Source organism: Martes martes (genome assembly GCF_963455335.1).
Source record: "Martes martes genome assembly, chromosome: 17".
NCBI lineage: Eukaryota > Metazoa > Chordata > Mammalia > Carnivora > Mustelidae > Martes > Martes martes.
Window position 1 is genome coordinate 19,249,594 of NC_137905.1, and position 26,430 is coordinate 19,276,023.

At 46.8% G+C, this 26,430-nt stretch overlaps 1 protein-coding gene across 2 annotated transcripts in view; it reads left to right on the top strand.

Annotated features, from left to right (window-relative positions):
* Positions 1-16,203: 16,203 nt before the first annotated feature.
* The window catches only part of CMTM4 (CKLF like MARVEL transmembrane domain containing 4), a 70,940-nt gene continuing 60,713 nt past the window's right edge, over positions 16,204-26,430 (top strand). For both annotated transcript variants that reach the window (XM_080828254.1, XM_080828255.1), the window contains exon 1: positions 16,204-16,503. In XM_080828254.1, coding sequence (XP_080684380.1) covers positions 16,318-16,503 — 186 coding nt within the window. In that variant the 5' untranslated portion in view covers positions 16,204-16,317. The remainder of the gene's footprint in view (positions 16,504-26,430) is intronic.

Below are 26,430 nucleotides of genomic sequence, written 5' to 3' on the forward strand. Positions count from 1 at the left end.
ACCACTTTAAAATGTTGAAGGGTTCTTAGTATACTCACTATGTTGAGCACCCACTACCACTATCAAATTCCAGAACATTTCCATCATCCTAAAAAGAAACCTCATACCTATTAGTTTAGATCTCCACACAAACTGCCCCCCACCCATTACTTAGCAGCATGTTTTCTAGGTTCATTGATGTCATAGCATGTACCAGTACTTGATCTTGTGTGGCTAAATAATGCCCCATTGCATGGATAAAACTGCATTTCATTTGATCCCCTTATCAGTTGATACACATTTGGGTTTTTTTAGTTGTTATTAAGAGTAATGCTGCTAGGAACATTCATAGGTAAGTTTGTGTGTAAACATGTTCTCTAGGCAAATACCTACGAGTATGAGCTGGGTCATGTGGCAATTCTGTTTTAACTGAAAAACCACCAAATTATTTTCTACAGCAGCTGAACCATTTTACATTCCCACTTACAATATATAAGGGTTCTGATTTCTTCACATCTTGGCTAACACTTGTTTTGTGGGAGTTCTTGTTTGTTTTCATTTGTTTTAATTATAGCCACCCTAATGAGTGCAAAGTGGTATCTCAGTGACTGATGGTGTTGAACATCTTTTCACGTACTTATTGGCCATTTGTATATCTTCTTAGAATTGTCTTTCAAATCCTTTGTCCATTTTTAAATTAAGGTATTTGTCTTATTGTTGCACTGTAAGAGCTCTTTATATATACTGAATACTAGAGTCAGATACAGCTGTGTCCTTTTGATATGCCCCCATTGGTCTTGGAGCATTTCCTTACTTGCTGGCACAGAAAGATATTTCTGGCTCACCTTGCATTTTCCTTGCCTCTAACCTGGAACTAGCTATTTTTCCAAGGAGTCCTGGTTCTTTTTAGTGGGAATTGGTATTTAGAGCCAAGGTCTAGATTGTAAGCACAGTGAATGTTACTGGATGCTGTTGGATCTAGGCCTTTTCAGTAGACATACAATATATGCTTTTTTCACTTAATATCACCTGAAAGTTGATACATATGAGTTCGGTCTTCTGTCTTCAAGTCTTTATTCTTTTTTATGGCTGCGTAGTACTCAGTTATGCAGACGTAACATAGCTTATTCAACCAAGCTCATAGATGGACATTTAGGACATTTCTGGTCTTATTTGCACATACTGCTACAATTAGTAACTGTGCATCTGTTGTTTTTATCTTTGGGGATGTATCTTTAGGGTAAATTCCCAACAGCAGGACTGCTTAGTAAAAGGTAACTGTACATCTGTAGTTTTTGTTAGATGTTATCAGAATCCCGTCCATGAAGGTTACATCATTTTTTTTTTAAAGGTTACCTCATTTTGAACACCTATCAGTTGTAGAACTTATTAACTCATTGTTATATATTGCCTTGAAATTGAGTTTAGGAAGTTTGGTGAATAAAGATGTACTTGGGGGATTATTTTATTTCATAACTAGCAGTCACATTGTAATAGCAAGTATATTAGAGATCACCGTATACCAGTGACTCCTCTAAATGTTTTGTATAAATCGATTTAATCTTCATAACAACTCTGTGAGGCAAGTGCTGCCATCATTTCCATCTTAGTTTCCAGAAGAGGGAACAAAGGCACAGGCTGAACAGCTACTAGGGGCAGAGGGAGAATTTGAACCCAAGACATCTTGCTTTGGAGTTTGAGCTCATTGTGGTGCTGTGCTGGTGTGTACTGTACTCCTGTAAAGCAGATGAGGGAAATTTATCAACTGGAAGTTTTCATCTGTGGTACTAAGCACATATATATTGCTCTTTAACCTTTTCCTATTTCTGTCCTGGATGAAGAAGTCATTCTTGTTAGGTGGGAAAACTGGCAGAGAATGCACCCAAAAAGAAAATACAAAATATACCTGTACAGAGGGTGAAGGGCCCATAATCATAGTTTCTTTGCTGAGAAAGGTGGGTTGAGGGGCCTGCCACTCTCCTGTCTTGGAAGGACCTCTGCCTCTTCTGGCCTGAAGAGCTTTGGGGGTCACCTGTGGTAAGAGCTCTTGTCAGGCCCTAATATACAGACCCTCGTGAGTGTAGATATCCCTGAGTATGCGTGCAAGGCCAGCCTGTTTGCCTGCCTGGTGGCCGTCATGCTGTGGGGGCCCACCAGATCTAGCCCGCTCTAGATTTCCTCTACCTGTAACCTTGGATTGGGAGCAGCACACAGAGGGAGGCAATTGGCACAATGGGGCAGGCAGGGGCTCTGCTGGGTTCCAATCCTGGTGCTTGCTCTGACTTTACCAAAGTCTCACTACTTTTGAATCAGGCGAGTACAGCTTATACAGATAGGGGACGGATCAAGAAGCAAAATGAGAGGGGTGCCTGGTGACTCAATTAGTTGAGTGTCTGACTGGGTTCTGGCTTAAGTCATGATCTCAAGGTTGTGAGATCAAGCCTCATGTCGGGCTCACGCTCAGCAGGGCCTGCTCTCCAAAATAAATGTTTAAAAAAAAAGACAAGAGGGCGCCTGGGTGGCTCAGTGGGTTAAAGCCGCTGCCTTCGGCTCAGGTCATGATCTCAGGGTCCTGGGATCGAGTCCCGCGTCGGGCTCTCTGCTCAGCAGGGAGCCTGCTTCCTCCCTTCTCTCTCTGCCTGCCTTTCCGCCTACTTGTGATCTGTCAAATAAATAAATAAAATCTTTAAAAAAAAAAAAAAAAAAAGACAAGAAAGCAGCCCAAATTGGGGAACTTCACCCTTTTAGGCCTCCTTCCTCTGTAAAGGAAGGATAAAATTTCTTTCCAGTCATTGTGAACAGTAGAGGACGCATACCTGCGCCTGTCATGTGGTTGGTCTTTAGTGTGCCTTGAAGATGCCTCTTGGAAACTATAATTTAAACATTGTTCCAGCAACCCCATTTGTACCTGTGTAGAATCTACCCTTTCCATTTGTGGCATCTCACATTTTGTAGTTCAGTGTTTCATCTGTAAAGGAAATAGAGGTTGAGGGGATGGATTACCTGTAAGCACTTGCCTGGCGCAGTTCCCGCGGGATGCCACACCTGAGCCTGGATTCTGGAGGCAAGGACAGTGCTTGCTGTTCAGTACCATAGTTCTTCCCCTGCGAGGCCTGCAGATAGCCACAGGGAGGCCGTGTCCTGTCCTGGTGCTCTGCCACTTGAGGTACAGGAGGTTTGTTCTGATGAGGAGACAGCAACAACAGGGCTATAGCCACGGGATTGAAAGCAGGAGGAAGCCAAAATGCCCACCGTGGGTGGACAGTGCACCCTGTTGGTACAAAGAGCCAGACTGGCTGAGCAGCAGCCCAGAAGTCTCCCTGGGCCCTGAGTCTGAGGGAATCTTGGAGCTTGAAGGGAAAGGAGAAGTTTGAGAGGTCAGCAGTGGAGGGATGAGGGTGGGCATCCGATCAGCGGGAAGGGTTCTGTGTGGGAGGGTTGAGGTCATGAAGTCCCTTCCGCAACCTTGGGCAGCATTTTAGAAAGGAGTTGCCTAGCTTTCCTAGAATTTCCGATCCTGAGAAATTCCAACTTGTGGGGGTGTACTGGGTGCCTCAGTCAGTTACGTGGCCAACTATTGATTTCAACTATGGTCAAGGTCTCAGGGTCATGAGATGGAGCCCCCTGTCCTGACCCTCCCCCTGCTCATGCACTCACTCTGTAAATAACTAAGATCTTTAAAAAAGAAAAGAAATTACAATGTGGGTAAAGTTAAAAATTTTTCCAGTACTGTTAACACTTAACTTTGTTTTCCATCTTGTTTTCATCAACCAAGATGAATCACAAGACCGTTGAGATATCTTCATATATGATGTTTTTCTTGAACATTGAACTGAACTGAGTTAACATTCGGAAATGATCATCAGGTTCCTCCATCTTCCCCACCCTACCTCCCCTCCAAAGCCACCTCACCCAATCAGCTTCTTTAAAGAACTATTTAAAGTTCTAGAAAAGGCAAGCAAGATGTGAACTTAAGATTATAAGCATCTTAATTTTTATTTGGGGAAGAATTCAACTATTTAAACTCCTTTTTTAAGGCAGTAATTTATTTGAAAGAGTAGGGGTGCTTGGTACATCTGTCAGCAGTCTGTGGCATGTTACATCTGTCCTTGATATTTAAAATATTTGGCGCCATTTTACTGTGAATCCATTTTTGACCTACTCAGAATCAGCTAACAAATGCTAGCCTGGACTTAAACCCTGGAGTATACAGGAAGCTAAAGGCTGCGGTTGTTTAGACTTTGTATACAAATTGTGCATGTTGGGAAAGTATTTCAGAGGTTCCAATTAACATTAGGTGGTTTGCACCCTGAAAACCCATCTTAGAGGACATGTTTCCTCTTAACAGCAACATAGACATGTTCCGTCTTACAGCAGCACATGTTCCCTCTTAGAGCAAAGATTTGCTTCCCGTTGCTGTAATTGCATGAGCATGCCCCTCGTCCTGCTGCAGACTGCCCCACACTGGGCAGCCTTACTCTTGACATTCTCCTTCCCACTTATAAAAGCCTAAATCTAGGTTTCCCACAGTGTGTTCTGGGCATATCATTATGGGTGGTTGAGTGGGATTGGAAGACTCAGGGTTAAACTGAACTAAATGGATTTTTGTTTCGATTTGTTTCATGGGTGACTGGGTAGGTGTGACTTTTCAGAAGGGCTCCTGTGTGGGCTTTTCCAGCTAGCTGTGACTATGGACATCCTCTAGGTTCCACAGAATGTTCTTTGAAGAACATTCATATGAAGGGGTTACTAAGGCTGGGCCAAGTTCTCTATTTTTATGACTGTTGGAATTTAGATTCTGGTGATATTTCTGTGTGGCCTCTTAGTTTCCTCCCTCCTGCCCCACCTACTCTTCCCTCTCACCTTCCCTGAACTGGGGGAAATCAGCATTTGTAAATTGGTGGGTTTGCCATTATAGGGACACCCTTGGGAAGTTTTGCCCCTGGGAGCAGGTTTCTGTGACTCCCAGGGGTGGCATGGTGGCAGGCACAAAGGGCAATCCAGCAAACAGCTCGCTTCTCCAGGCTCCTCAGTCCTCAAGGGAGGCATCACCAAACCCAGTCTCAAACCAGCCACTCTGCCAGATGGTTCTCGCCCACGCTTGGAACCATGAGTATTTCTGGCATTGAGCTGAACCAGAACTGCTCTGCATAAAAGGAAAAACATAGCCCACGGCCCCAGCCCTGACACATGGGCTGTCAGGTAGGCTGGGGTTTTGAGTCCCGGCTCCAGAGTTGAAGAGTTGTGTAATTGTGGACAAGTGAGTCACATCATCTCTCTGAGTCTTAGCATCCTCATCTGGAAAGTAGTGAGGAGACTCCATCTCATGCCTCATGGGGAGGCTGGATGCATTGAGGTGAGTGCCGGGCACAGTGCCAAGTGTGCAGATGGTCCTGAAACAGAACCAGCCCTGAACTATTTGTGTGAGAGAGAGACCTTTAGTGCTTGAAATCACCACTTTGGAGATGGGGAAATAAGGCCTGGGAGGGAACCGAGAATCCAGGTGTCATTGCTGCTGTCCGGCTGCCTTCCTCAACCTAATCTGTACGCCTGCCCCCAGCCCCCAGGGGCAGTGCTAAACACCAGGCCTGAAATTCAAAGAAGCAAATTGCTAGTTGAGACAGTGAGCGAGAGAGCTATTTTAGGGCAGACAAGCTTTCGGCACACTATAAATTCCATCACCTGGGCAACTGCCTGGTTTCTTGGGCAAGGCAGCTCCCCGCCATCTGCACGCGTGGGCTTTCAAATACGTGCTTGAGGTATGTGGTCTCTTGGGGCCTCCCCCTGCCTCTCCTCAGCAACCATTGCCATCTTCCAAGGAACAGTGGGCACGAGTGGGTGACACTTGAGATATTGATGATAAGGAGGTAAACAAGAGGTTCTGCCCCTCCAGGACTGATAGTCTGGGAGCAACAGACAACACAAGCAATGTGTCTAACACCACAGTCAGCTTCTCTGCTCAAAATAAAACCTCAAATCTCTGATGATTTTCCTCTTCCCCACTGATGTGGCCCTAAAGTTTTTAGATGGGCAGAGCACAGAAGGTGGCTGGGGCTGGGGTGAGAAGCTGTGGTGACCCAAAGCCAGTTTCTGGAAACTGAGCAGAGTGAAGAGATTGTCCCTATGGGGTGGGGGTGGGGGGATGGGGGAATGGCCTGGCATTTAAAAAACCTCCTCACTCTTCTCGGGGGCGTGAAGATGGCAGACCCATGGGGGGCTGTCCTAACTCCAGGTATCAGTCCAGAGCGGGGAAGAAGGGCATCCACATGGAGTGTCAGAAACTGAGTCAGATGAAGTGAGTCTCCATGTGAGAGTTGGGGACCAGTGTGGGGTCATGTGGTAGGAGAGCATCTGCAGGGACTGGGGTGATGGGCATTGGAAAGTGGTTACATATAGGGGCATTGATCATGTAAATTAATGTATGAAAGGTAACAGCCAGGTTTCTCATCACCAGAGAAGGGAGTAACAAATTATGGAGAAAGAGAAAATGAGAGGGGTGCCTAGGTGGCTCAGTTGGTTAAGCATCTGACTTTGGCTCAGGTCATTATTTCAGGGTGCTGGGCTTGAGTCCCCTGTTGAGCTCCCCGCTCAGGGGGGCGTCTGCTTGTCCCTCTCCCTCTGCCCCTCCCCCACTCCTGTTTTCTCTCTCTCTAATAAGTAAAATCTTTAAAAAAGAGAAAACTAGAATATTGGAATTAGAGATATTAGTGTGAACTCATGGTATTCAGTAATAACAGATTTGCATATAAGCCTGTAGATATAGATATATACTATACATGTGTGTATTTCCTAGCTCTTTGCACCACCAGGGACTAGGAGCAGCATCAGCCCAAGTGACCACAGCTCATGCCTAGATTTTGGTTTCCAAATACCATTCTCCAATAAACTACATTGGAGTTCCTTGGAGAAATGGCTGACTCTAGGGTTGGGGCAGGGAAAGTATAAGTGAGCTTGGGAGATCTGTGCCAGAAAGTAAGAAAGGGCTAAAAGAATAGGGAGACATATCAAAACAAAACAAACAAAAAACAAAAGGAAAAAACCCCCCACAAGACCCCATAGTCAAATCAGACACAATATGAGGGAAAAAAACAGATTGAAAAGGATTATAACCCATTAAAAAATAAGAAATCATGAGTCTATAGCTGGTATAAATTGGAAGTTTAATCAGAAACAGCATTTCACGTCTCATTCCTCATCAGTATTTCAATGTATGATTTATTTATTCAATGGGTTGTCCATTATAATCAATATTTATTTGTGTGCTCAATGTGATTCAGGTTTGTTCATTACAAAGAGTAACTTACAGTGGATCAGGCTGGTAGATGAGCCTCATCTTACTGATCAAAGTGAACGTCATTAGTAATCGGACAAACAGCAATCTTGTGCCTCCCGATAGGCTGTACTGAGAAGAATACAACATTGCTTCTAGGATATTTCTACCAAAAATGTATGATCTGAATCTAATCATGAGGAAATGTCAGAGAAACCCAAATTGCAGGACATTCCTGCAAAGTTTTGGCTGTAATCTTCAGAAGTGTGAATGTCATAAAAGTCAAGACGAGTCTGAGGAACTGTTCTAGTCAGAAGGAGACTAAAGAGGACGGCTAAGGCAGTGCATGATCCTTAATGGGATAGCTTTGGCTGTGACATATAGGGACATTTGACAGAATGTGAATGGGATCCAAGGATTACATGGTAGTAACATATCAATAATAATTTCCTGCCTTTGATGGTTGTATTCTGGTAAAGGAGGACAATGTCCCTATTTGTAGCACATACGCACTGCTAAGGTATTTGGGTGTGATGGGATATTAGGTTGGAAACTTACTTTCAAATAGTCAAGGGGGAAAAAGGTCTTTGTACTGTACTTACAGGTTTTTGGTTTTGGGGTTTTTTGTTTTTGTTTTTTTTGTTCTGTTTTTTGCAATTTTGAGATTGTTTCCAAGTAAACACATTTTAAAAAAAGATTTATTTATTAGAGAGCACATGTGAGCCAGAGGAGGGGCAGAGGGAGAGACTTTATAGTAGACTCCCTGCTGAGCGTGGAGTCCAGTGTGGGGCTTGATCCCATGACCCCAAGATCATGACCTGAGCCAAAATCAAGAGTCAGATGCCAAACCAACCGAGCCACCCAGGCGACCCCAAGTAAACACATTTAATTAAAACCAACTTTCGGGTGCTTGGGTGGCTCAGTTGGTGAAGTGTTTGCCTTCGGCTCAGGTCATTATCACGGGGTCCTGGGATCAAGTCCCACATCAGTCTCCCTGCTCAGCTTGGAGTCTGCTTCTCCCTCTGGCTCTCCCCACTGCTTCTGTGCTTGCTGTCTCAAATAAATAAATAAAATCTTAAAAAACAAACAACTTTCAAGTCTGTCTATGTATACAGGCTAAAGAGCAAAAACCATGTAGCATTTGTGCCTTTGACAATAGTTCCTAAAACCACTCCACCCCCCATGACTTCTTTAATAAATACATCCCTCAGCTGCTACTTCATTCCCTCCCTCCCTCTAATCTTGCCTTCTGGACTCTGCCCTTGGCTTGTCCTACTATCATACTTTCCTGCTCACTCTGACCACTTGCCCAAGGCCTGTACCTCCTTTAAGGCTTAGCTCAGAGGCCCACAGATGCAGGCAACCTCCAGTCCCCCCTTCAAGAATCAGGCTCCCTGAACTCTTTGCGTGTTTCTGGCTGCACCAGGGTTTCCCCAAATGGGTCTGGGGATCCCTAGGCATCCACAGATGTCCTCTTGGGGGCTCTGAGACCTTTTTTTCTTTTAAAAGTCTCTATACATTATTTAAGGCAACAGAGTCTGCTACCCATTTGATAGAGAAGATAAGACTTTGAATTATTCACCTCTACTTTTTGTTTTCACCCCAATCTGATCTTGTCAGTCTCCTGCTTAAAGAGCTCAGTACAACTCTGATGGCTTTCCTGAGTGCAGGGGCCTTCAGAATGTGTTCCCAACCTTCCCTGCCTGTCCGTCCCTGCCCCTGCCCTACTCAGACCCTTTAACCCTTTCTGTCAGAACACACACTCAGACTGCTCACCTCTTTCCAAACCCCTCAGGCCTTTCTGTCACAATATGACAACAATAATGAGTGAACATTTTCTGAGTGTCTACTTTGTCTCAGACAGACTTCTAAACCCTTTTCAATTTACAGACAAGGAAACTGAGGCCCACAGATGTTAACATCACATCTGAAGTGACAAAGCCAGTGAATATGGTCCTTTGTTCCTCAGATGGTTCCTTGCATGCTTACCACATGTCCGGCCCTGGGCCGGGCTCAGCGGACACAACAGAGATCATGATCTGGAAGGGCTGCAGATGGGTTGGTAAATACTTCGATGCAAGGGGCTGGGGAAGCCAGGGCAGGAGCCCCTGACCCTGCCTGGGGACTCAGGAAGGTGTTCCTAATGAGTTGACATCTAGCTTGAGCCCTACAGGAGACCTAGGAGTTAGCCCTCTTCATTGGTCTACTTTGAGGATTAAATGAGGTAATATGTGAAAACTGGGTAGAGCAGTGTCTGGCCCATGGAATGTACTTTAAAAATGCCTCCTCCTCCTATTGGCCTCATAAAGGAATGGGCAGGGTTGCAGGTTTGGGGTGCCAGCAGGTGGGATTATGAATTATGTTTCAGCCTCATGAAATTCAGGAACCCAAGGGTAACGTCTAGTAGGTAAGTGGAGCTAAGTGGCTGAGCTCAGGCGGGTGGTGTGGAGTTAGGAAAGGTGATGAAGCTAGTACCCTGAGAAATACTGAACTCCAGGGACCAAACCTATAAAGTGTGACTGAACACACACTCCCAACCCAGCCAGAGAGGTAGGAGAAAAATCAGGAGAGTCTGGGGCCATATTATACCAGGCAGGGAGACTGTTTCAAGAAGGCAGAACTGTTGGCGGGATCACATGCTGCTGAGTGAATTCCTACCTGGCCTTCAAGACCAAGGTTAGCTCCTTGAAGCTTTCCCTGCCCTCTCCTACCCCAGGCAATTGTACTGGTCTGGTAGTCCTGTAGACATTTGCATTAGCAGATTTCCTGTCCCCACCTTAGGCCTAAGTATCAGACTCTTGGAGGAGGTCCTGAAAATCTACCCCTTCAGTTATTCCCGTGCACACCTAAATCTGTGTACCCCTCATTCTAGAGAGAAAAAGCTCGGGGTAGGATACTCATTGGCTCAGCTTGTGCCCCGAGGCCACCCTAGCCAATCTAGGGGAGAAGGGGACCATGACTTCTCATTCTTGAGTCAGGGGCTGACCTTTCCTGGGAGGGGGCATCACCTGGGAGGTGAGAAGTGGAAATCGGAGTAGAAAGGAGCAGTGCAGAATGAGGCGGGGGTGCTGTTGTTAGAAGCGGGGGGATGGATGCTAGGCAGACAGAAGCAAGCATGCCCACTATGGCCTCACAGTGACCACCCCCACAGTTCTTCCGTTGAGAGCCTCGAGGCTGCTGCATGTGGCCCAATGGCTGGCACATGGAAGCGGGCCATTGGCAAAGGTTTGGTTTATATATGTCCCCGCCTGGCTACCACAGAGGCTCCCTGAGTTTCCCAGGCTTGTTTAGTCAGCATCCGGCCTGGCATGGCCATGGGGACAGGAGGTAAGTGAAGGCAGCACCCACATTTCCTTACAGTCACACTTTCCACCTTCCCCAGAAAACCATTCCCTCCCCTCTGCCACAAGAAGGGAAGGTGGAGGGCTGCCAGGGAGAAGCACGGCAGCTGCTGAGCAGGCGACTCTTTGCCTGAATGCTCAAGTGCCCACGAAGTTTGGTGGCAGCAGGACCTTCAAACTGGCCTCCCACGGAGGGTGAGCTTTCACCGGCATCTCTGGGAAGGGGCGCAGATGGATTGGCTTGAGTTGTCCTTGGACACAGGAACTGAAGGAATGTCAAACTGGAAAATCCCAGCAAGTACTATTTTTAGAGAAGACTTGGAGAGCATTTTTCTGGCTGAAGAGACACGTTTTTTCAGAAGCAGCAGTTAACTCCAATCCCCGAACTGCTCCCGCCTGGAATTCGCCCAGGCCCAGCCCCTCCCTCCAGGCTTGTGGGAACGTGGCTGGAGGAGTCCGGTTGGAGGACAAGGGGCATCTGCTTCTTTCAAACATAAAAATGGGTTGTTTATTTTTACGTCTTTGAGTCTAATCCTTCAGACATAAGGAATATGTATGGGTACTTTTCCTTGAAAGGCCATTTACAAGTGAAATCATTTCAAAGCAACTTGTTTGTCTTGTGACATTAATGATAAGATTTTCTTGGGCATTGGGTTCATTTTGACATTAACACTGATAATTATTAATGCTAAACCTAATTCATCTTCCCACTATATACTTCATGCTTGAAATGTTCTCATTCCTCACCACCGCCTGTATTTTTGTTTGAAGGAGAAATCTCTAGGGATCCTGCTAATTACTGAGCTTATTAAAAGCAGATTAGATCTATTGCTTAATTGAAGTTACTGGAAAAGCTACCCGCACCGTCAGCACTGACAGAGATGCACGAGGGAGAGGCCTCAGGAAGAAATGAAGTGAAATATGAGCTCCCTTTTGCCTCAGCAACACCAGGCACCACCTACAGGTATAGACCACCAGGGACCACACCATTCAGGAAGGTGTTTTGCTCCCAGTCCTTCATGGGATTAGGAATCTAAAGTCCTTGGAGGACCGATGCTCTTGAGGTTAGAACTTTCCATGAGTCCATGGAATCATTGCGTTTTTGGAGTGGGGCTAGAGTGAGGAGGGCCCCCAGCCATGGAGGTGGTTGTCCTTGGAGGGAACTAAGCTCAGGGCTAAATGAGAGGTTGAGAAATGCCTGATCAGGTGAGCCAGGGTATCCTGGGATTAGCCCTTATCTAAGGATGCTTTGCTCCAAGAAACTCTTCCAGGAGGGGTTCAGGGAGTGAGATACAAAGTTGGCATTATGATTGCCGGTAGAGTCTATGCACTGGCAGCAATTAATAAAGTAACATCTGGTTTATCCATCAGGCTTCTGAGTCTTGTTGCCTTGTCTCAGCCCTGGATTTGTGGACTAGACCCTGAAACCAAGGAACCTGGCAGGCAGAAGGCTGCCCACTTCTCTGTCATTATCATCCTCATTTTGATCTCAGCACTGACAGACACTTCAAGGCACAGCTACAGCCACAGACTCATGATATATTACAATTTAAAACTGAGGAATACCAGGTTGTACCTACCATTATGATGTGGGATTCCTAACAACATCCTTTGGAAGTCTGTTTAACTTCTGTTAAAAACCAGAAGTAAAAATTTTGAGTCTGTCCCTAGAACTAAAAATAAACCTAGGCTAGTGTCCAGGAACAGGGAACAGTTAATACGTGCTGGAGGAGACTCTAATCTCACTTCCCTTCTATCCTTCTCCCTCAGTGAAGCCGGAGTTCTAACAGTCAGGCCTCCCCGGGCCACTGTCTCATTTGAACACTGTTCTGTTCAGAGTCCACCCTGCCACACAGCCCACAAGGATTTTGTAGGGACGGACCAGAGGCTGGCTTCCAGCTTCAGGTCTTGTCCGCCATCCTCCTCCCCTTGAATTCTGTGTTTGAGCCTCTTCATGGTGCCTTGCTTTCGCTTGTCTCTGGGCCTTTGCACATCTCGTTCCCTCTGCCTGGAACACACTTCCTTCAACCCTTATCATCTCTTTGATTTGCTAACTGCTCCTCACATTCCAAATCTCAGCCGAAATTCTGATCCCAAGACTCAGTTAAATCCTTGCTGGAAATTTCCATAGCGCCATGAACAACACTCAGCACATGCTCTGTTAGACTTACCGGCTTCCGTGCTTGCTCTCCACACCCGTGCTGGGGGGCACTGTGTTGGCCTTGCTCACCATGGACTCTCAAGTTAATTTTTAAAAAATTCTTTTTAACTTAGCTTTTCTTCCTAGATATTTAAAACATATTTAAATATTTTATTTTTTAAAGTAATCTCTCCACCCAACATGGGGCTCGAACTCATGACCCCAGGATCAAGAGTCACATGCTCTGCTGACTAAACCAGCCAGGACCCCCAGCTTAGCTTTTATTTTTGTTGTATGTGCACCAAGTTGAGAGTATCCGATAGTTCTACAAGGCCTGGAACCCTCATTACATTTCCTTTTCCCCATAGGCAACACTTTGAAACTTTTAACTGATTGTTTTTGTACTTATCTTTACATTTTTAATTAGCATGCATATACTGCTACCTCTTGATTTTTCAGTTTTAAGTATCTAGTGATCTCTCATGTTAGATGAGTATTTCGATCTCTCGCGTACCCTCCCCTTCTCCCTATCACACCTGCACACATCCTGTCCCTCTTTCCTTTCCTTCTGCTACAGTTACTTATTTCTGGTTAGATCAGCATTCATTGTTTAAATTATTATATTTATGCAAATATTATTGAGCCTTGAGATTTACCATACTTGTTTTCTATGCATCATTTTATTTCCCTTGCAGTTAATATATATGAATATTTGCCTCGTTCTCTATGCATTTATCCATAACATCTCAGAATCTTCCCAAAACTATGTATCTCTCTTTCTGTACATTCAACACATTAATTTCATCTTGAAGAGGTCTCTTAGAGCCTCTGAATGCTCCAGTCTGGGCTGGTTGATTCCCAGCCCTATTGCACTGGAGTCTCTGCCCCGCCTCTCCCTGGGCTCTTCACCGCCTCTCTCTAGACAGCATCCACCCTTTCCTGCATTCTGTGTCCTTTGTTTTCTTGGTTTAAATCCTTATTCTGGCGGTGTCCTCCAGCAGCCTCCTGAGAAAAGGACAAAGGGAGTCTTGCATGTCTGAAAGAGACATCAACTTTCATACCTGATTGATCCTCCAGACAGAACCAGATTTCAAGGTGGGGATCATTTTTCCTCAGGATGTGGAAGGGTTTGCTTCATTTTCTTGTAGCTCCCAAAGTTGCTGTAGAAAAGTCTGATGCCTTTCTGATTCGCAGTTCTTTATAGTGAAACCTGCTGTTCCTCTCTGTAACCTTGAGAATCTTCTCCTTGACAGTCCCATGGGCCTGGGTGCAAGTCCATGTTCATTCACTGTCCTGGGCAATGTCCAAAACTCATATGCTTTGGTTCTGGAAAATGTTATTGAATTACTATGGTTTCTTCCCTCCATTTCCTTGGTTTTAGCTTTATGGAAGCCTTACTATTCTATTATTCTCTTGGACTATTTCTCTAATTTTCTTTTCTCTCATTTCCCATTTTTTTCGTCTTTCAGCTCTACTTCCCATACGATTTCCTTTTAATTTTTCCATTAAACTTTTTTTTTTTGCTTTCATATTATTTAGCATGCAAGGTGATACACACAGACACATAGTTTTCAGTATGGTACTCCTGCCCCTCACTGTGCCTAGTGATCAACTCCTACATGGGCTTGGTGCTGCCCGTTCCGGAGCCCTCTGTCCTGTGATATAACCTAGGTTGTAATTCAGCTTTTCCCTGTGCCAGTTTAGGGTTTAGCTTTCTTAGATCTGCTAAGTTAGTTATCACTTGCCCATTTGCTATTCTGTTTCCAACACTTTGTTGCCCTTGTCTCCCATTCTTTGTCCCAGTGTTTGTTTGTTTGTTTGTTTTAAGATTTTATTTATTTATTTGACTGAGACACAGTGAGAGAGGGAACACAAGCAGGGGGCGTGGAAGAGAGAGAAACAGGCTTCCTGCAGAGCAGGGAGCCTGATGTGGGCTCGATCCCAGGACGCTGGGATCATGACCTGAGCCCAAGGCAGACGCTTAAAGATCTAGCCACCCAGGCGCCCCGACCCAGCGGTTTCATGCTAAAAATCAATCAATCAATCAATCAATCACCCATCACTGTCATTTTACTGGGTTTTGGGGAGACAACAGAGGCAAAGCCTACATCCAACCCATCATCTTTATCTGGCAGTCTATTTCCAGAGCCTAGTATATTTCTTAGCACACAGTAAGTGCCCAATACAGATTTCTTGGTTGAATAGAGTATTAGAGATATTGGCTTTCCCTTCCTTGGTAACCTAAAGGTGAAAGCCCTTTAAATGGAGATCTTTTTAGTTACGATGTTTACTGCATCTCAGCTTGGAGCTCGCCAGCCTATCTACATTATATTTTAGGCAACATTGGTGAAAAGTTGGTACTTGGGTCCCGCTCACCACGGAATTGTGTCGCTGGAGACAAGCTACTACCACTCCTGAGCTTTAGTCTGCCCTTCTGAAAACTGGGAACAATAATACCTTCTTCAAGCATCTTGCTCAGTGCCTAGAGTGCGTAAGAGTTCAGTACCAAAGCGACAATTCTTAGAAAGTCAGTGTTTTACTTAAGCTTAAAATTAGCCTTCACACTTGAATTGCAAATTGGTCCCTAATTAATGCCCGTCAGAGCAAAAATCTGTGTTCCACCTGACTTGACGATTAGACAGAGCTTGCAAAATCTTTCCAGCAGAGAGGCAACTAACGTTGCTTACGGAGGGTCTACAATGTGCTAGCGCCCCTCCACGGACAGGCCGGTGGATCCAGAACTTACTTCGGGAGTTACAAATATTTATCGTGTCTGTTCTGCAGACCTCGTGCTGAGCGACCCCTCATTCAATCTTTCACTCCCGCCGCACTCAGTCTGGCTTCAGTTCTGGTTTGTTGCAAGGCTCCCCGGGAGGGGATCCAGACCCTTAGCTTCCTCTAGTCCGACCCACCCGGGACCAAGCACCTTTTGCAGCAGCGGGTCGCACAGCACGTCTTGGTCTTCACCGGGAAGTCTCCCAGCCTACTGCAGAGGACCCCACTCTCTCCAGAAGAGAAACTAAGGCAGCGCCCTGGGAAAGCAACTCTGTAGTCTAGGTCCATTCTGATGCTCCCTCAGCCCTCATTCCTCTCCGCCCTCACGATCCCCTCACTCGCACGCGGTGATGGCAGGACTTGGAGCGGGTCCCTGCGGCCCTAGCGCACAGGCAGGTGAGGGCGGGGTCTGAGGAGACGGCGCCCCGCCCCGCCCTCCGGAGCCCCGCCCCCCGAGGCCCCCGAGGCGCGGGCCATCGCCCCCGTCTCGCCGCAGCGGCGGAGCGCCGCCGAGCGGCCGGCGGGTGGGCACTCGCTCCGCCTCCTCCCGGCCCGCCGCGCCGGCTCCCGCCTCCTTCCCTCTCCGCCTGCTCCCGCCTCCCTCTCTTTCCGCTGCCGAGGCGGCGGGAGCCGAGCCCGAGCGGACCGAGCCGCGGCTGCAGCCGGGCGGCGGGCGCAGAGGAGGCGGCGGCGGCGGGGCGGGCCGCGGGCGGTCAGGCAGGCGGCGGCGGCGATGCGGCGGCCCCGCTGAGCCCGCCAGCTCCGGGCGCAGGGAGCCGGCCGCGCGAGGCGGCCGGGGGCCGGGCGGCAGCATGCGGAGCGGCGAGGAGCTGGACGGCTTCGAGGGCGAGGCCTCGAGCACCTCCATGATCTCGGGCGCCAGCAGCCCGTACCAGCCCACCACCGAGCCGGTGAGCCAGCGCCGCGGGCTGGCCGGCCTGCGCTGCGACCCCGACTACCTGCGCGGCGCGCTCGGCTGCCTCAAGGTCGCCCAAGTGGTAGGTGCCGGGCGGGGCCCCAGGTGCGGGCGGGCGGCCTAGCCGGGCGCCTTCCCTCCCCGCTCCCGCTTCGGGGGCGCAGGCCCGGCCGGCCGCCGCCGCGCACTAGCGTCCCGGGGCCAGACTCCAGCTCTTCGCGCCCCCTCTTCCTTTCGGGGTCCTGGGCCACCCTCCCACCTTCCCTGGGGACCGTGCCCTCTCCAGCCCCGCACCTCACCTGTGCGCCTCCTACCCGAACACCTGCCCCCCCCCCCCCGGGCCTACCTGTTCACTCCCGCCTTCGCCGCGAAGCCCAGCGCGGAGGTCATGCTGTCCCCTGAGTGACTACTGATCACAGCAATTTGTGGCAGGTTTTCGGGGCCCGTACAACGTCCACCTCCCCTGAAGGCCCTTCTCTGTGTCTGCTTCCACCACTGGGGACCGAGGCTTGATTTCCTGCGCCGCACCTAGCCCGGTGCGGGGCATAGGGTAGACACTCAACAGATGGTGTTGAATGGAGGCATGTAGCCTAGATGCAGTGGGGGTTGCCCAGTTCTGCCCCTCAGAGTCTCCAGTGTATAATGCGGAGGTTTGATTCCCCCTGATTAACCTAGAAGACCCAACCAGCATCCTTGAAGCCTCTGCCCCGGCTGGGTGTCTGGCATTGCCCAATTGGTACCCAGAGTTAAATCACTCGAGGAGGGCAGCCAGTGCTGGAGGCAACAGCAACAGAACTTTCCGTCAGACTTGTCGCTCATTTCTCAGAGTTCTTATTTTCAGCTTCCAGGGTATTTAGGGCAGGGGCCTGCCAGCCCTGCCCCTCTTTTATGGTTTTGTAACCGGCCTCTCTGGGTAGTTGCTTAGCTCTCTTGTGGACAAGGCATGCTCCAGTTCATTAAAAAAGTGTGTCCCCATCTTCCCTGTCACAGGTAGGCCTTCCTCTGAGGCCCTGCAACAAAACTTTATAGCCTTCTCAGCTAGAGAAGCCATTTGCTTGGAGCTGCAATGTATGTACATTTTGTTTCTTCCAAGCACTGGGCTTATGCTTACTTGAGTACATAGATAAACATCCCTTAGGAATGATACAAAATGTGGATACCCTTCAAGTAAAGGTCTCAGTATTTGTAAACTGCAGAATCTGAGACTGTTTTCTCTCTCTCCTGCTTGTTCCGCTGATGGCCAGGGGATATTTTTGAAGGGCTCTAAAGAAAGACGAATGGAATAGGTTATCCCTCTCTAGAATTTTAAACTGACCTTATCCGGTAAGCTGGAATGTTCTCAGGGATATGTTGGTTCTGTAGTTAGGCACTGCTGTTAGCAAGGAGAATGGAGGAGGTGGGGGAGGGAGGAGGGTGGTGCCTTTTAAAAGAGGCAGCTAGCCAATGTTTGAGTACAGCCCGATGGTCAGAAATGAGTAAAGAAAAGAACAGGGCGAGAACTTGGACCCAGGTGGAAAATAGGACCTTCTTACGTACCTTCCTTTGTTTATTCTGTGGGCTTTTGAGAGTAAAGAGAAATTGCCACTCAAAGGATCTATGTAAAAGAATGAAAATAAGTAGTTTGTATAAAGCACTAATTGCCTTTTCAGCGCTGGAACTTTCTCACCGAAGGCCAGAAATGGAAACCGGTGGTGTTTGTCATTGCCTTTTGGTAAGGTGCTGTTTTGTTGTAGAAATTTGCTTTTCATCTGGAAAAACGTGGGGGCCCAGTCCCTAAAATCTCACGTAATTCTGCCATTTGTCTCATGTTTGAATTTAAACGCAAGAGGATGTGTGGGTGAGTGACAGAAAGGCACCTGTGGAAGGCTATGGCAGCTTGAAGCAGTCTTCCATGTATATGGCTTCTCGGTCCTGATCTCAAGTCAGGGATTTTAGTGGGGATGGGGACCCTCACAAAGCTTGGAGAAATTGGCCTCTGGTTTAAGAAGTCCTTATGAAGATATTTTACAGATGTTACAAAGTTCAGAATCCCATCAGGAAATATGGATAAGTTTTAATTCTTATATTATGGTTATATTATGGTTAATGTATTGTTTTGAGAAAAATCTGACTTTTTCATTTTAGTTTTTCATGGACTTTTTTTTTCGTGCTTTGTGGCCTTCTTGTAACCTGTAGCGATCCATGCTACTCCCAAGTGTGGTCCACAGAAGAGCCACGTTGCCAGCATCACAGAGCTTGTTGGAAATGCAGGATCAGAAAGTTTACCCGGGACCTTCTGAATCATCATCTGCAGTTTAACAGGATTCCCCCAGTGATTCACATGCACTTTCAAGTTTCAGACTTTTTTTTTTTTTTTAAGATTTTTAAAATTTATTTGAAAGAAAGAGTGGGAAGAGAGACAGAATGAGCAGGGGGAGAGGGAGAAGCAGAAGCAGGCTCCTGGCTGAGCAGGAACTAGGTGTGGGCCTGAATCCCAGCACCCCGGGATCATGACCTGAGCGAAGGCAGACACTTAACTGACTGAGCCAATCCTAGAACTTACCTTTCTATATCATTTTATCTTGTTTATTTATTTTTTTAACAGATTTTATTTACTCATTTGAGAGAGAGAGAGAGTGAGCACAAGTAGAAGGAGCGGCGGGCAGAGGGAGAGGCAGGCTACTGGCCGAGCAAGGAGCCCCACACAGGGCTCGGTCCCAGGACCCTGGGATCATGACCTGAGCCGAAGTTAGACAGACTGAACCACCCAGACACCCCTCTATATTATTTTAGTATTAAAGCTTCACAGTGGTGTTAGTAATCAGTTCCTTTTTTTTTTTTTTTAAGATTTTATTTATTTACTTGACAGAGATCACAAGCAGACAGAGAGGAAGACATGGGGGGGGGGGAAGCAGGCTCCCCTTTGAGTAGAGAGCCTGATGTGGAGCTTGATCCCAGGACCCTGAGATCATGACCTGAGCTAAGGCAGAGGCTTTAAACCACTGAGCCACCCAGGCGCCCCCACAGGAGTGATTCTTTTTTTTTTTTTTTTTTAAGATTTTATTTATTTATTTGACAGAGATCACAAGTAGGCAGAGAGGCAGGCAGAGAGAGAGGAAGGGAAGCAGGCTCCCTGCTGATCAGAGAGCCCGATGTGGGGCTCGATCCCAGGACCCCGGGATCATGACCTGAGCCAAAGGCAGAGGCTTTAACCCGCTGAACCACCCAGGTGCCCCACAGGAGTGATTCTTGAGAGAGTTGACAGAGACAGATCACAAGTAGGTAGAGAGGCAGGCAGAGAGAGAGGAGGAAGTAGGCTCCCTGCCAAGCAGAGAGCCCGATGCGGGACTCGATCCCAGGACCCCGAGATCATGACCTGAGCCGAAGGCAGAGGCTTAACCCACTGAGCCACCCAGGTGCCCCTCGATCAGTTCTCTACCAGCACTATTAATACTCAGCCTCAGGGCTGAGGGGGTTTTTTCGTTTTTTTTTTTTTTTTAAGATTTTATTTATTTGACACAAAGAGAGAGAGATCACAAGTAGGCAGAGAGGCAGGCAGAGAGAGAGGGGAGAGCCGGATTCAGGCTCTGATCCCAGGACCCTGAGATCATGACCCGAGCCGAAGGCAGAGGCTTTAACCCACTGAGCCACCCAGGCGCCCCAGGGCTGAGGTTTTATTGTAAAACGAGTATTAAGAGAATGAGGTGATGTAGAAATTAGCACCTAGCATTTTAGGTGCTTAGTGTGTAAGAAAAGATAGATACCATTGTTGCTAATTAATATTTCCTGTCTTTAAAGAAACTTGGTGAAGTTGCCATCCCCAAATTACAATTCTATGTTTGAATTAAAGATAGTTTACTTCCTAGTGATTTCTTTCTTTCTTTTTTTTAAGATTTATTTATTTATTTTAGAGAGAGACAGAGAGAGCGAATGGAGGGGAGGGTCAGAGGAAGAGGGAGAGAGAGAAGCAGACTCCCCCAGTGAGCTTGGAGCCTGAAGCAATCCAGGACCTTGAGATCCTGACCTGAGCCAAAATCAAGAGTCAGTTGTGTGGGCGCCTGGGTGGCTCAGTGGGTTAAAACCTCTGCCTTTGGCTCAGGTCATGATGCCAGGGTCCTGGGATCGAGTCCCACATCGGGCTCTCTGCTCAGCGGGGAGCCTGCTTCCCCCCTCCCCTCTCTCTGCCTGCCTCTCTGCCTACTTGTGATCTGTGTCTGTCAAATAAATTAAAAAAAAAAAAAAAAAAAAGAGTCAGTGTGTAACCAACTGAGCCACCCAGGTGCCCCAGCTTCCTAGTGATTTAAAAGCTAAATTGATGGGGTGCCTGGGTGGCTCAGTTAGTTAAGCATTTGCCTTTGGCTCAGGTCATGATCCCAGTGTCGTGGGATTGAGTCCTGTATTGGGCTCTCTGCTGGATGGGAAGTCTCCTCCTTTCTCTGTCCCTCAACCTGCTCGGGTTCACTCTCACTGACTCACTCTCAAATAAATAAATAAAATCTTAAAAAAAAAAAAAGTTAAATTGATATTTTAAATGGATTTTTAAAAAAGAGTTTATTTATTTATTTGACAGAGATCACAAGCAGGCAGAGAGGCAGGCAGAGAGAGAGAAGGGGAAGCAGACTCCCCGCTGAGCACAGGGCCCAATGTGGGGCTGGATCCCAGGACCCTGGGATCATGACCTGAGCCGAAGGCAGAGGCTTTACCCCACTGAGCCACCCAGGCGCCCCTAAAAAAAAATATGGAACTCTTCACGAATTTGCGTGTCATCCTTGCACAGGGGCCATGCTAATCTTCTCTGTATCGTTCCAATTTTAGTAAATGTGCTGCCGAAGCGAGCACTGTATGTTTTTTATAGTAAAACTATTGAAATATGAAAATTGATCAGTGTCATTTTGTAGATTAAATCTTTTTAAAGGTATTATTTACTTATTTCAGAGAGAGAGAACATGCAAGCGTGAGTGGGGGGAGGGGTGGAGAGGGAAGCAGGCTCCCCACTGGGCTAGGAGCCCGGTGTGGGGCTCCATCCCAGGACCCCAGAATCATGACCTGAGCTGAAGGCAGACGCTTAACTGACTGAGCCACCCAGTCACCTCTATTGATTATTTTTTAAAGATCCTCATTTATTTATTTTATTTATTTATTTATTTTAAGATTTTTATTTATTTGACAGATAGAGATCACAAGCAGGCAGAGAGGCAGGTAGAGAGAGAAGGAGGGGAAGCAGGCTCCCCGCCCAGCAGAGAGCCCCATGTGGGGCCGGATCCCAGGACCCTGGGACCATGGCCCGAGCCGAAGGCAGAGGCTTTAACCCACTGAGCCACCCAGGCGCCCCAAGATCTTTATTTATTTATTTGACAGAGAGATCACAAGTAGGCAGAGAAGCAGGCATAGAGAGAGGGGGAAGCAGGCTCCCCGCTGAACAGAGATTTTTTTTTTTTTCCTGATGCGGGGGCTCGATCCCAGGACCCTGAGTTCATGACCTGAGTTGAAGGCAGAGGCTTAAGCCACTGAGCCACCCAGGCGCCCCGTAAGTTTTTAAAAAAAATGAAACTTACAGCTATCTCTTAGTTGGGGGAATGTCTTATTATATAAAACAATAAAAATGTACCTTTTTGGGAAAAGACTTGCTTTAAACTGTTGATTTAGATACTTCCGTCTTGTGAATGTGGATTCTGTGACTGCTTATTGGTTTTTCGCTCCCAGGTGTCATTTAATGAAATAGTTAATGTAGGCTTTTTGCTTTTTCTCATCAGCTTGGTTGAAATCAGAGTTTTGCTCTCGGGTCAGTGGGGGGTGGTTGGGGAAGGCGTACTGTCATTTATACCATGATTTAGGACAGGCTCAGAAGAGGACAGGCCCTGGATTGGCCAAGACTTTCCGAATAATAATAATAACAGCAGGCATTACTTAGAGCTTACTCTACTGTTATTTACCCCCTGTGAGGGATGAGGAAACTGAGGCACACAGGTTTTGTCTCATTCACGGTCACCTGGCTGGTGGGTGGTTGTGCTGGGGTTTGAACCCCGTGGCAGTCTGGTTTCAGAGTGTACTCTTTACTGCCTCCGGAACCCGTCATTTTGAGTTACCCAGAGCAGACAACCTTGAGTTCAAGGACATTTTCGTGGTTTGGGGCCAGCCTGGTGATGGCTGGGGAGATTTTTGCATGCTTAAGAGCCTTGCAGGGCTTTGCGTTTCTCAGTGGCCATGGTGCCGGTGTGCCGTCCCCGGGTGGGGTCCTTCCCCTCACCCAGCAGATCGTGAACTTCCCTCAGGGAGGGGATGGGCCTTCTCAAAAGTGCCAAAAGAGTCAGCATTTCAGTTCAGCTTCAGCTTCTTTTCCGTGGAGATTTTAATTTATTTGAGAAAGATAAAGAAGAGGGGCGCCTGGGTGGCTCAGTGGGTTAGGCCTCTGCCTTCGGCTCAGGTCGTGATCTCGGGGTCCTGGGATCAAGCCCCGCATCAGGCTCTCTGCTTGGTGGAGCCTGCTTCCCCTCTCTCTGCCTGTCTCTCCGCCTACTTGTGATCTCTCTGTCAAATAAACAAATAAAATCTTTTTTTTTTTTTAAGATTTTATTTATTTATTTGACACAGAGAGAGAGATCACAAATAGGCGGAGAGGCAGGCAGAGAGAGGAGGAAGCAGGCTCCCCGCTGAGCAGAGAGCCCAATGATGCGAGGCTCGATCCCAGGACCCTGGGATCATGACCTGAGCTGAAGGCAGAGGCTTAACCCGGCTTAACCCAGTGAGCCACCCAGACGCCCCTAGTATTTCAGTTCTAAAAAGATTTCTGAGGAAGCTCTTTCGCCTCAGATCCTTTTCTTAAGCCTCTCCCATGCCTGATTGACTTCCTGACATTGCATTGCCGTTGTTTCAGAACTTTTTATAAGCAAAGTTGGGTGATACGAGGTGTTTAAAATCAGATTTTAGTTCTACTGATCTTGAAATCTCTTAACCCCATCCTGGGCTTGGCTTCTCTCAATAGTATAATGTGGTCAGTAATGACGGAGCATTTTAGGAATTGTAAGAACTCAGAAGCCCGTGTCTGATAGGTGCTTTCTTAGGTAATTCAAAGGCAAATGTGAGTATTTACATTTCAGGGTGGAGTAATGACATATCTTTATTTGAGAGAAACCTTGTCTGCTTTTTATCTCAAGCCAGTTGGGCACAGCCCCTTCTCGTCCCTGCTGGGGGGCAGGGGTAGGGGGCTGGCGATGTGACAGGGCCTTAGGGTGAATGAAGTAGTGGATTTTGCTGCATTGTATTCTCCAATCTACCTTAGTGGCTCATTGTAAAACAGTCTCACTTTCATTTAGGAACTTACTGTTATCTTTGGAAGTTGTCTTCCCAGCCAGAGACTTAAAACCAAATTAATTCTACCAGAAAAGCAAAGTTAAAACCACTCTTCCCTTTTACGGTGTTCAAAATAGTAAATTATCATCCCAGACCTCAGGAAAGTGTTAAGTACACATCCACTTTATAAAGCCAGACAAAGACAGTTCAAGAAAAGAATACTACAAACCAGTCGTTCTCATGAACACAGACTCAGAAATCCTCCACAAAATACTAGGAAATCAAACCCAGGGATAGTATATAAAAAGACTAGTATACCACCACCAATTGGGACTTATCCCAGGAATAAAAGATGGGTTCAGTTTTCCAAAATCAATAGATGTAATCTACCATATGAACAGCTTAAATAACAAAAAACATATGATTATGTCAATGGATGAAGAAAAAACATTTAACAGAATTCAACATTCATTCATTCCGGATAAATGCAGCCAGCAAACTAGGAAGAGAAGGGAACTTCCTTAACCCAAAAATGGTCGTCTACCAAAAATCTTACAGCTGACATACTTAGTGGTGAAAATGAAAGCTTTCCCCCTGTGATGAAACCAGTGATCTCTACTCTCCCCACGGATACTCCGCATTGTACTGGTATTGCTAGCCAGTGCAGGAAAAATAAATGGAAGGCATACAGACTGGAAAGAAAGAACACCTGTGGGACGCCTGGGTGGCTCAGTTGTTACGCGACTGCCTTTGGCTCAGGTCATGATCCCAGGGTCCTGGGATTGAGCCCCGCATCAGGCTCCCTGCTCAGCGGAAAGTTTGTTTCTCCCTCTGCCACTCCCCCTGCTTGTGTTCCCTCTCTCGCTGTGTCTCTCTCCAAATAAGTAAATTCTTAAAAAAAAAAAAAAAGGAAAGAACAACTGTCTCTCTGCAGATGTCTGTGAAGACAATCCCATGGGAATCTCTAGATAAAGCTCATAAGGTCAGCTCACCAAAATAAGTATTTCTGTATCCTCACAATAAAAGCAGTAAATTGTCAGAAACAGGGAAAAAACAAACCAAAAAACCTGACAGTTACAACAGCTCTTAGGTCTAAATCAGATGAAATATGTACAGGGTGCACACTGAAAATTCCAGAACACTGAAGAAAGAAATTAAAGGCAGACTAAGTAAGTGGACAGATTTACTATGTTCATGGTTTAGAAGACTCATTATGGTTTTTTTTGTTGTTGTTGTTTTTGTTTTTTAAAGGTTTTATTTACTTGACACAGAGAGAGTGAGCACAAGTAGGGGGAGCAGCAGGCAGAGGGAGAGGGAGAAGCAGGCTTCTGGCCGAGAGGGGATCCTGATACGGGGCTCCATCCCAGGACCCTGGGATCATGACCTAAGCCGAAGGCAGCCGCTTAACCTGGTGGACCGAGCCACCCAGGTGCCCCATAGAAGACTCAGTATAGGTTTAACTCTACATAAATTAATCTATAGGTTTAACACAATCCCAAAATTCCTGCAAGATTTTTTTAGGTGGAGACAAACTGATTCTAAAGATTTGTTTTGTTTTGTTTTAAAGAATTTTATTTTTCTTAAGTTATCTCTGCACCCAGTGTGGGACTCAAACCCACAGCCTCAGAATCAAGAGTAGCATACTCTACTGACTGAGCCAGCCGGGTCCCCCGATACTAAAATTTAGATGGAAAGTCAAATTAGACAGGCAAACAGATGGTGAAGATTGGTGGGAGAGTATTTAGGGGACAGGGAACAACATAACATCAAGTCACCTTTGGTTAGGGATGCACGTGTGTGTCTGTGTGTGTGTGTGTCTGTGTGTGTGTATGCATGTGCGGGTGTGCGTGTTGGGGAATAGAAAGATGGGGACTGGGAGTATGAGATGTTTGGCCAGTTTCTTGTTCATTTCGCTTAAGCAGGTCTCTTGACTTACAGTTGGGGTTGATGATAGTACTACCTGCGCTGATGAACATAGCAGACAAAATCCTGAGCAAAGTGCCTCCAGTATAACTTGTTACACACCTGTTGGCACTATAGAATATCTCTAAAATGATACGAGCTGGGAAACTCGTGGCTGAAGGCCAGAGTGGAAGGGAGACTGAGTTTTACTGTATGACTATACTTGTTGAATTGGATGCCACATGCAAATATCTTCTATTCAAAAATTATTAAAATGTTAGCTGTTATTAGTTCTACATTAACATATGTTAGCCTGAAAGCTGATGTACTGACCAAAACCTTTATTTATTTTAAATATTTTATTTATTTATTTGACAGAGAGAGAGAGAAATCACAAGTAGGCAGAGAGGCAGGCAGAGAGAGAGGAAACAGGCTCCCTGCTGAGCAGAGAGCCGGATGCGGGGCTCCATCCCAGGATCCTGAGATCATGACCTGAGCTGAAGGCAGAGGCTTAACCCACTGAGCCACCCAGGTGTCCCAAAACCTTTATTTTTAAAGATTTGATTTATTGGGGTGCCTGGGTGGCTCAATGGGGTTAAGGCCTCTGCCTTCAGTTCAGGTCATGATCCCAGGGTCCTGGGGTAGAGCCCCGCATCCGGGCTCTCTGCTCCGCGAGGGGTCTGCTTCCTCCTCTCTCCTCTCTCTGCCTGCCTCTCTGCCTACTTGTGATCTCTGTCTGTCAAAAAAATAAATAAAATCTTTAAAAAATATATTTATTTTTTTGAGAGGGAGAGAGAGAGAGACAAAATGAGGGAGCAAGAGCACAAGAGCAGGGGGA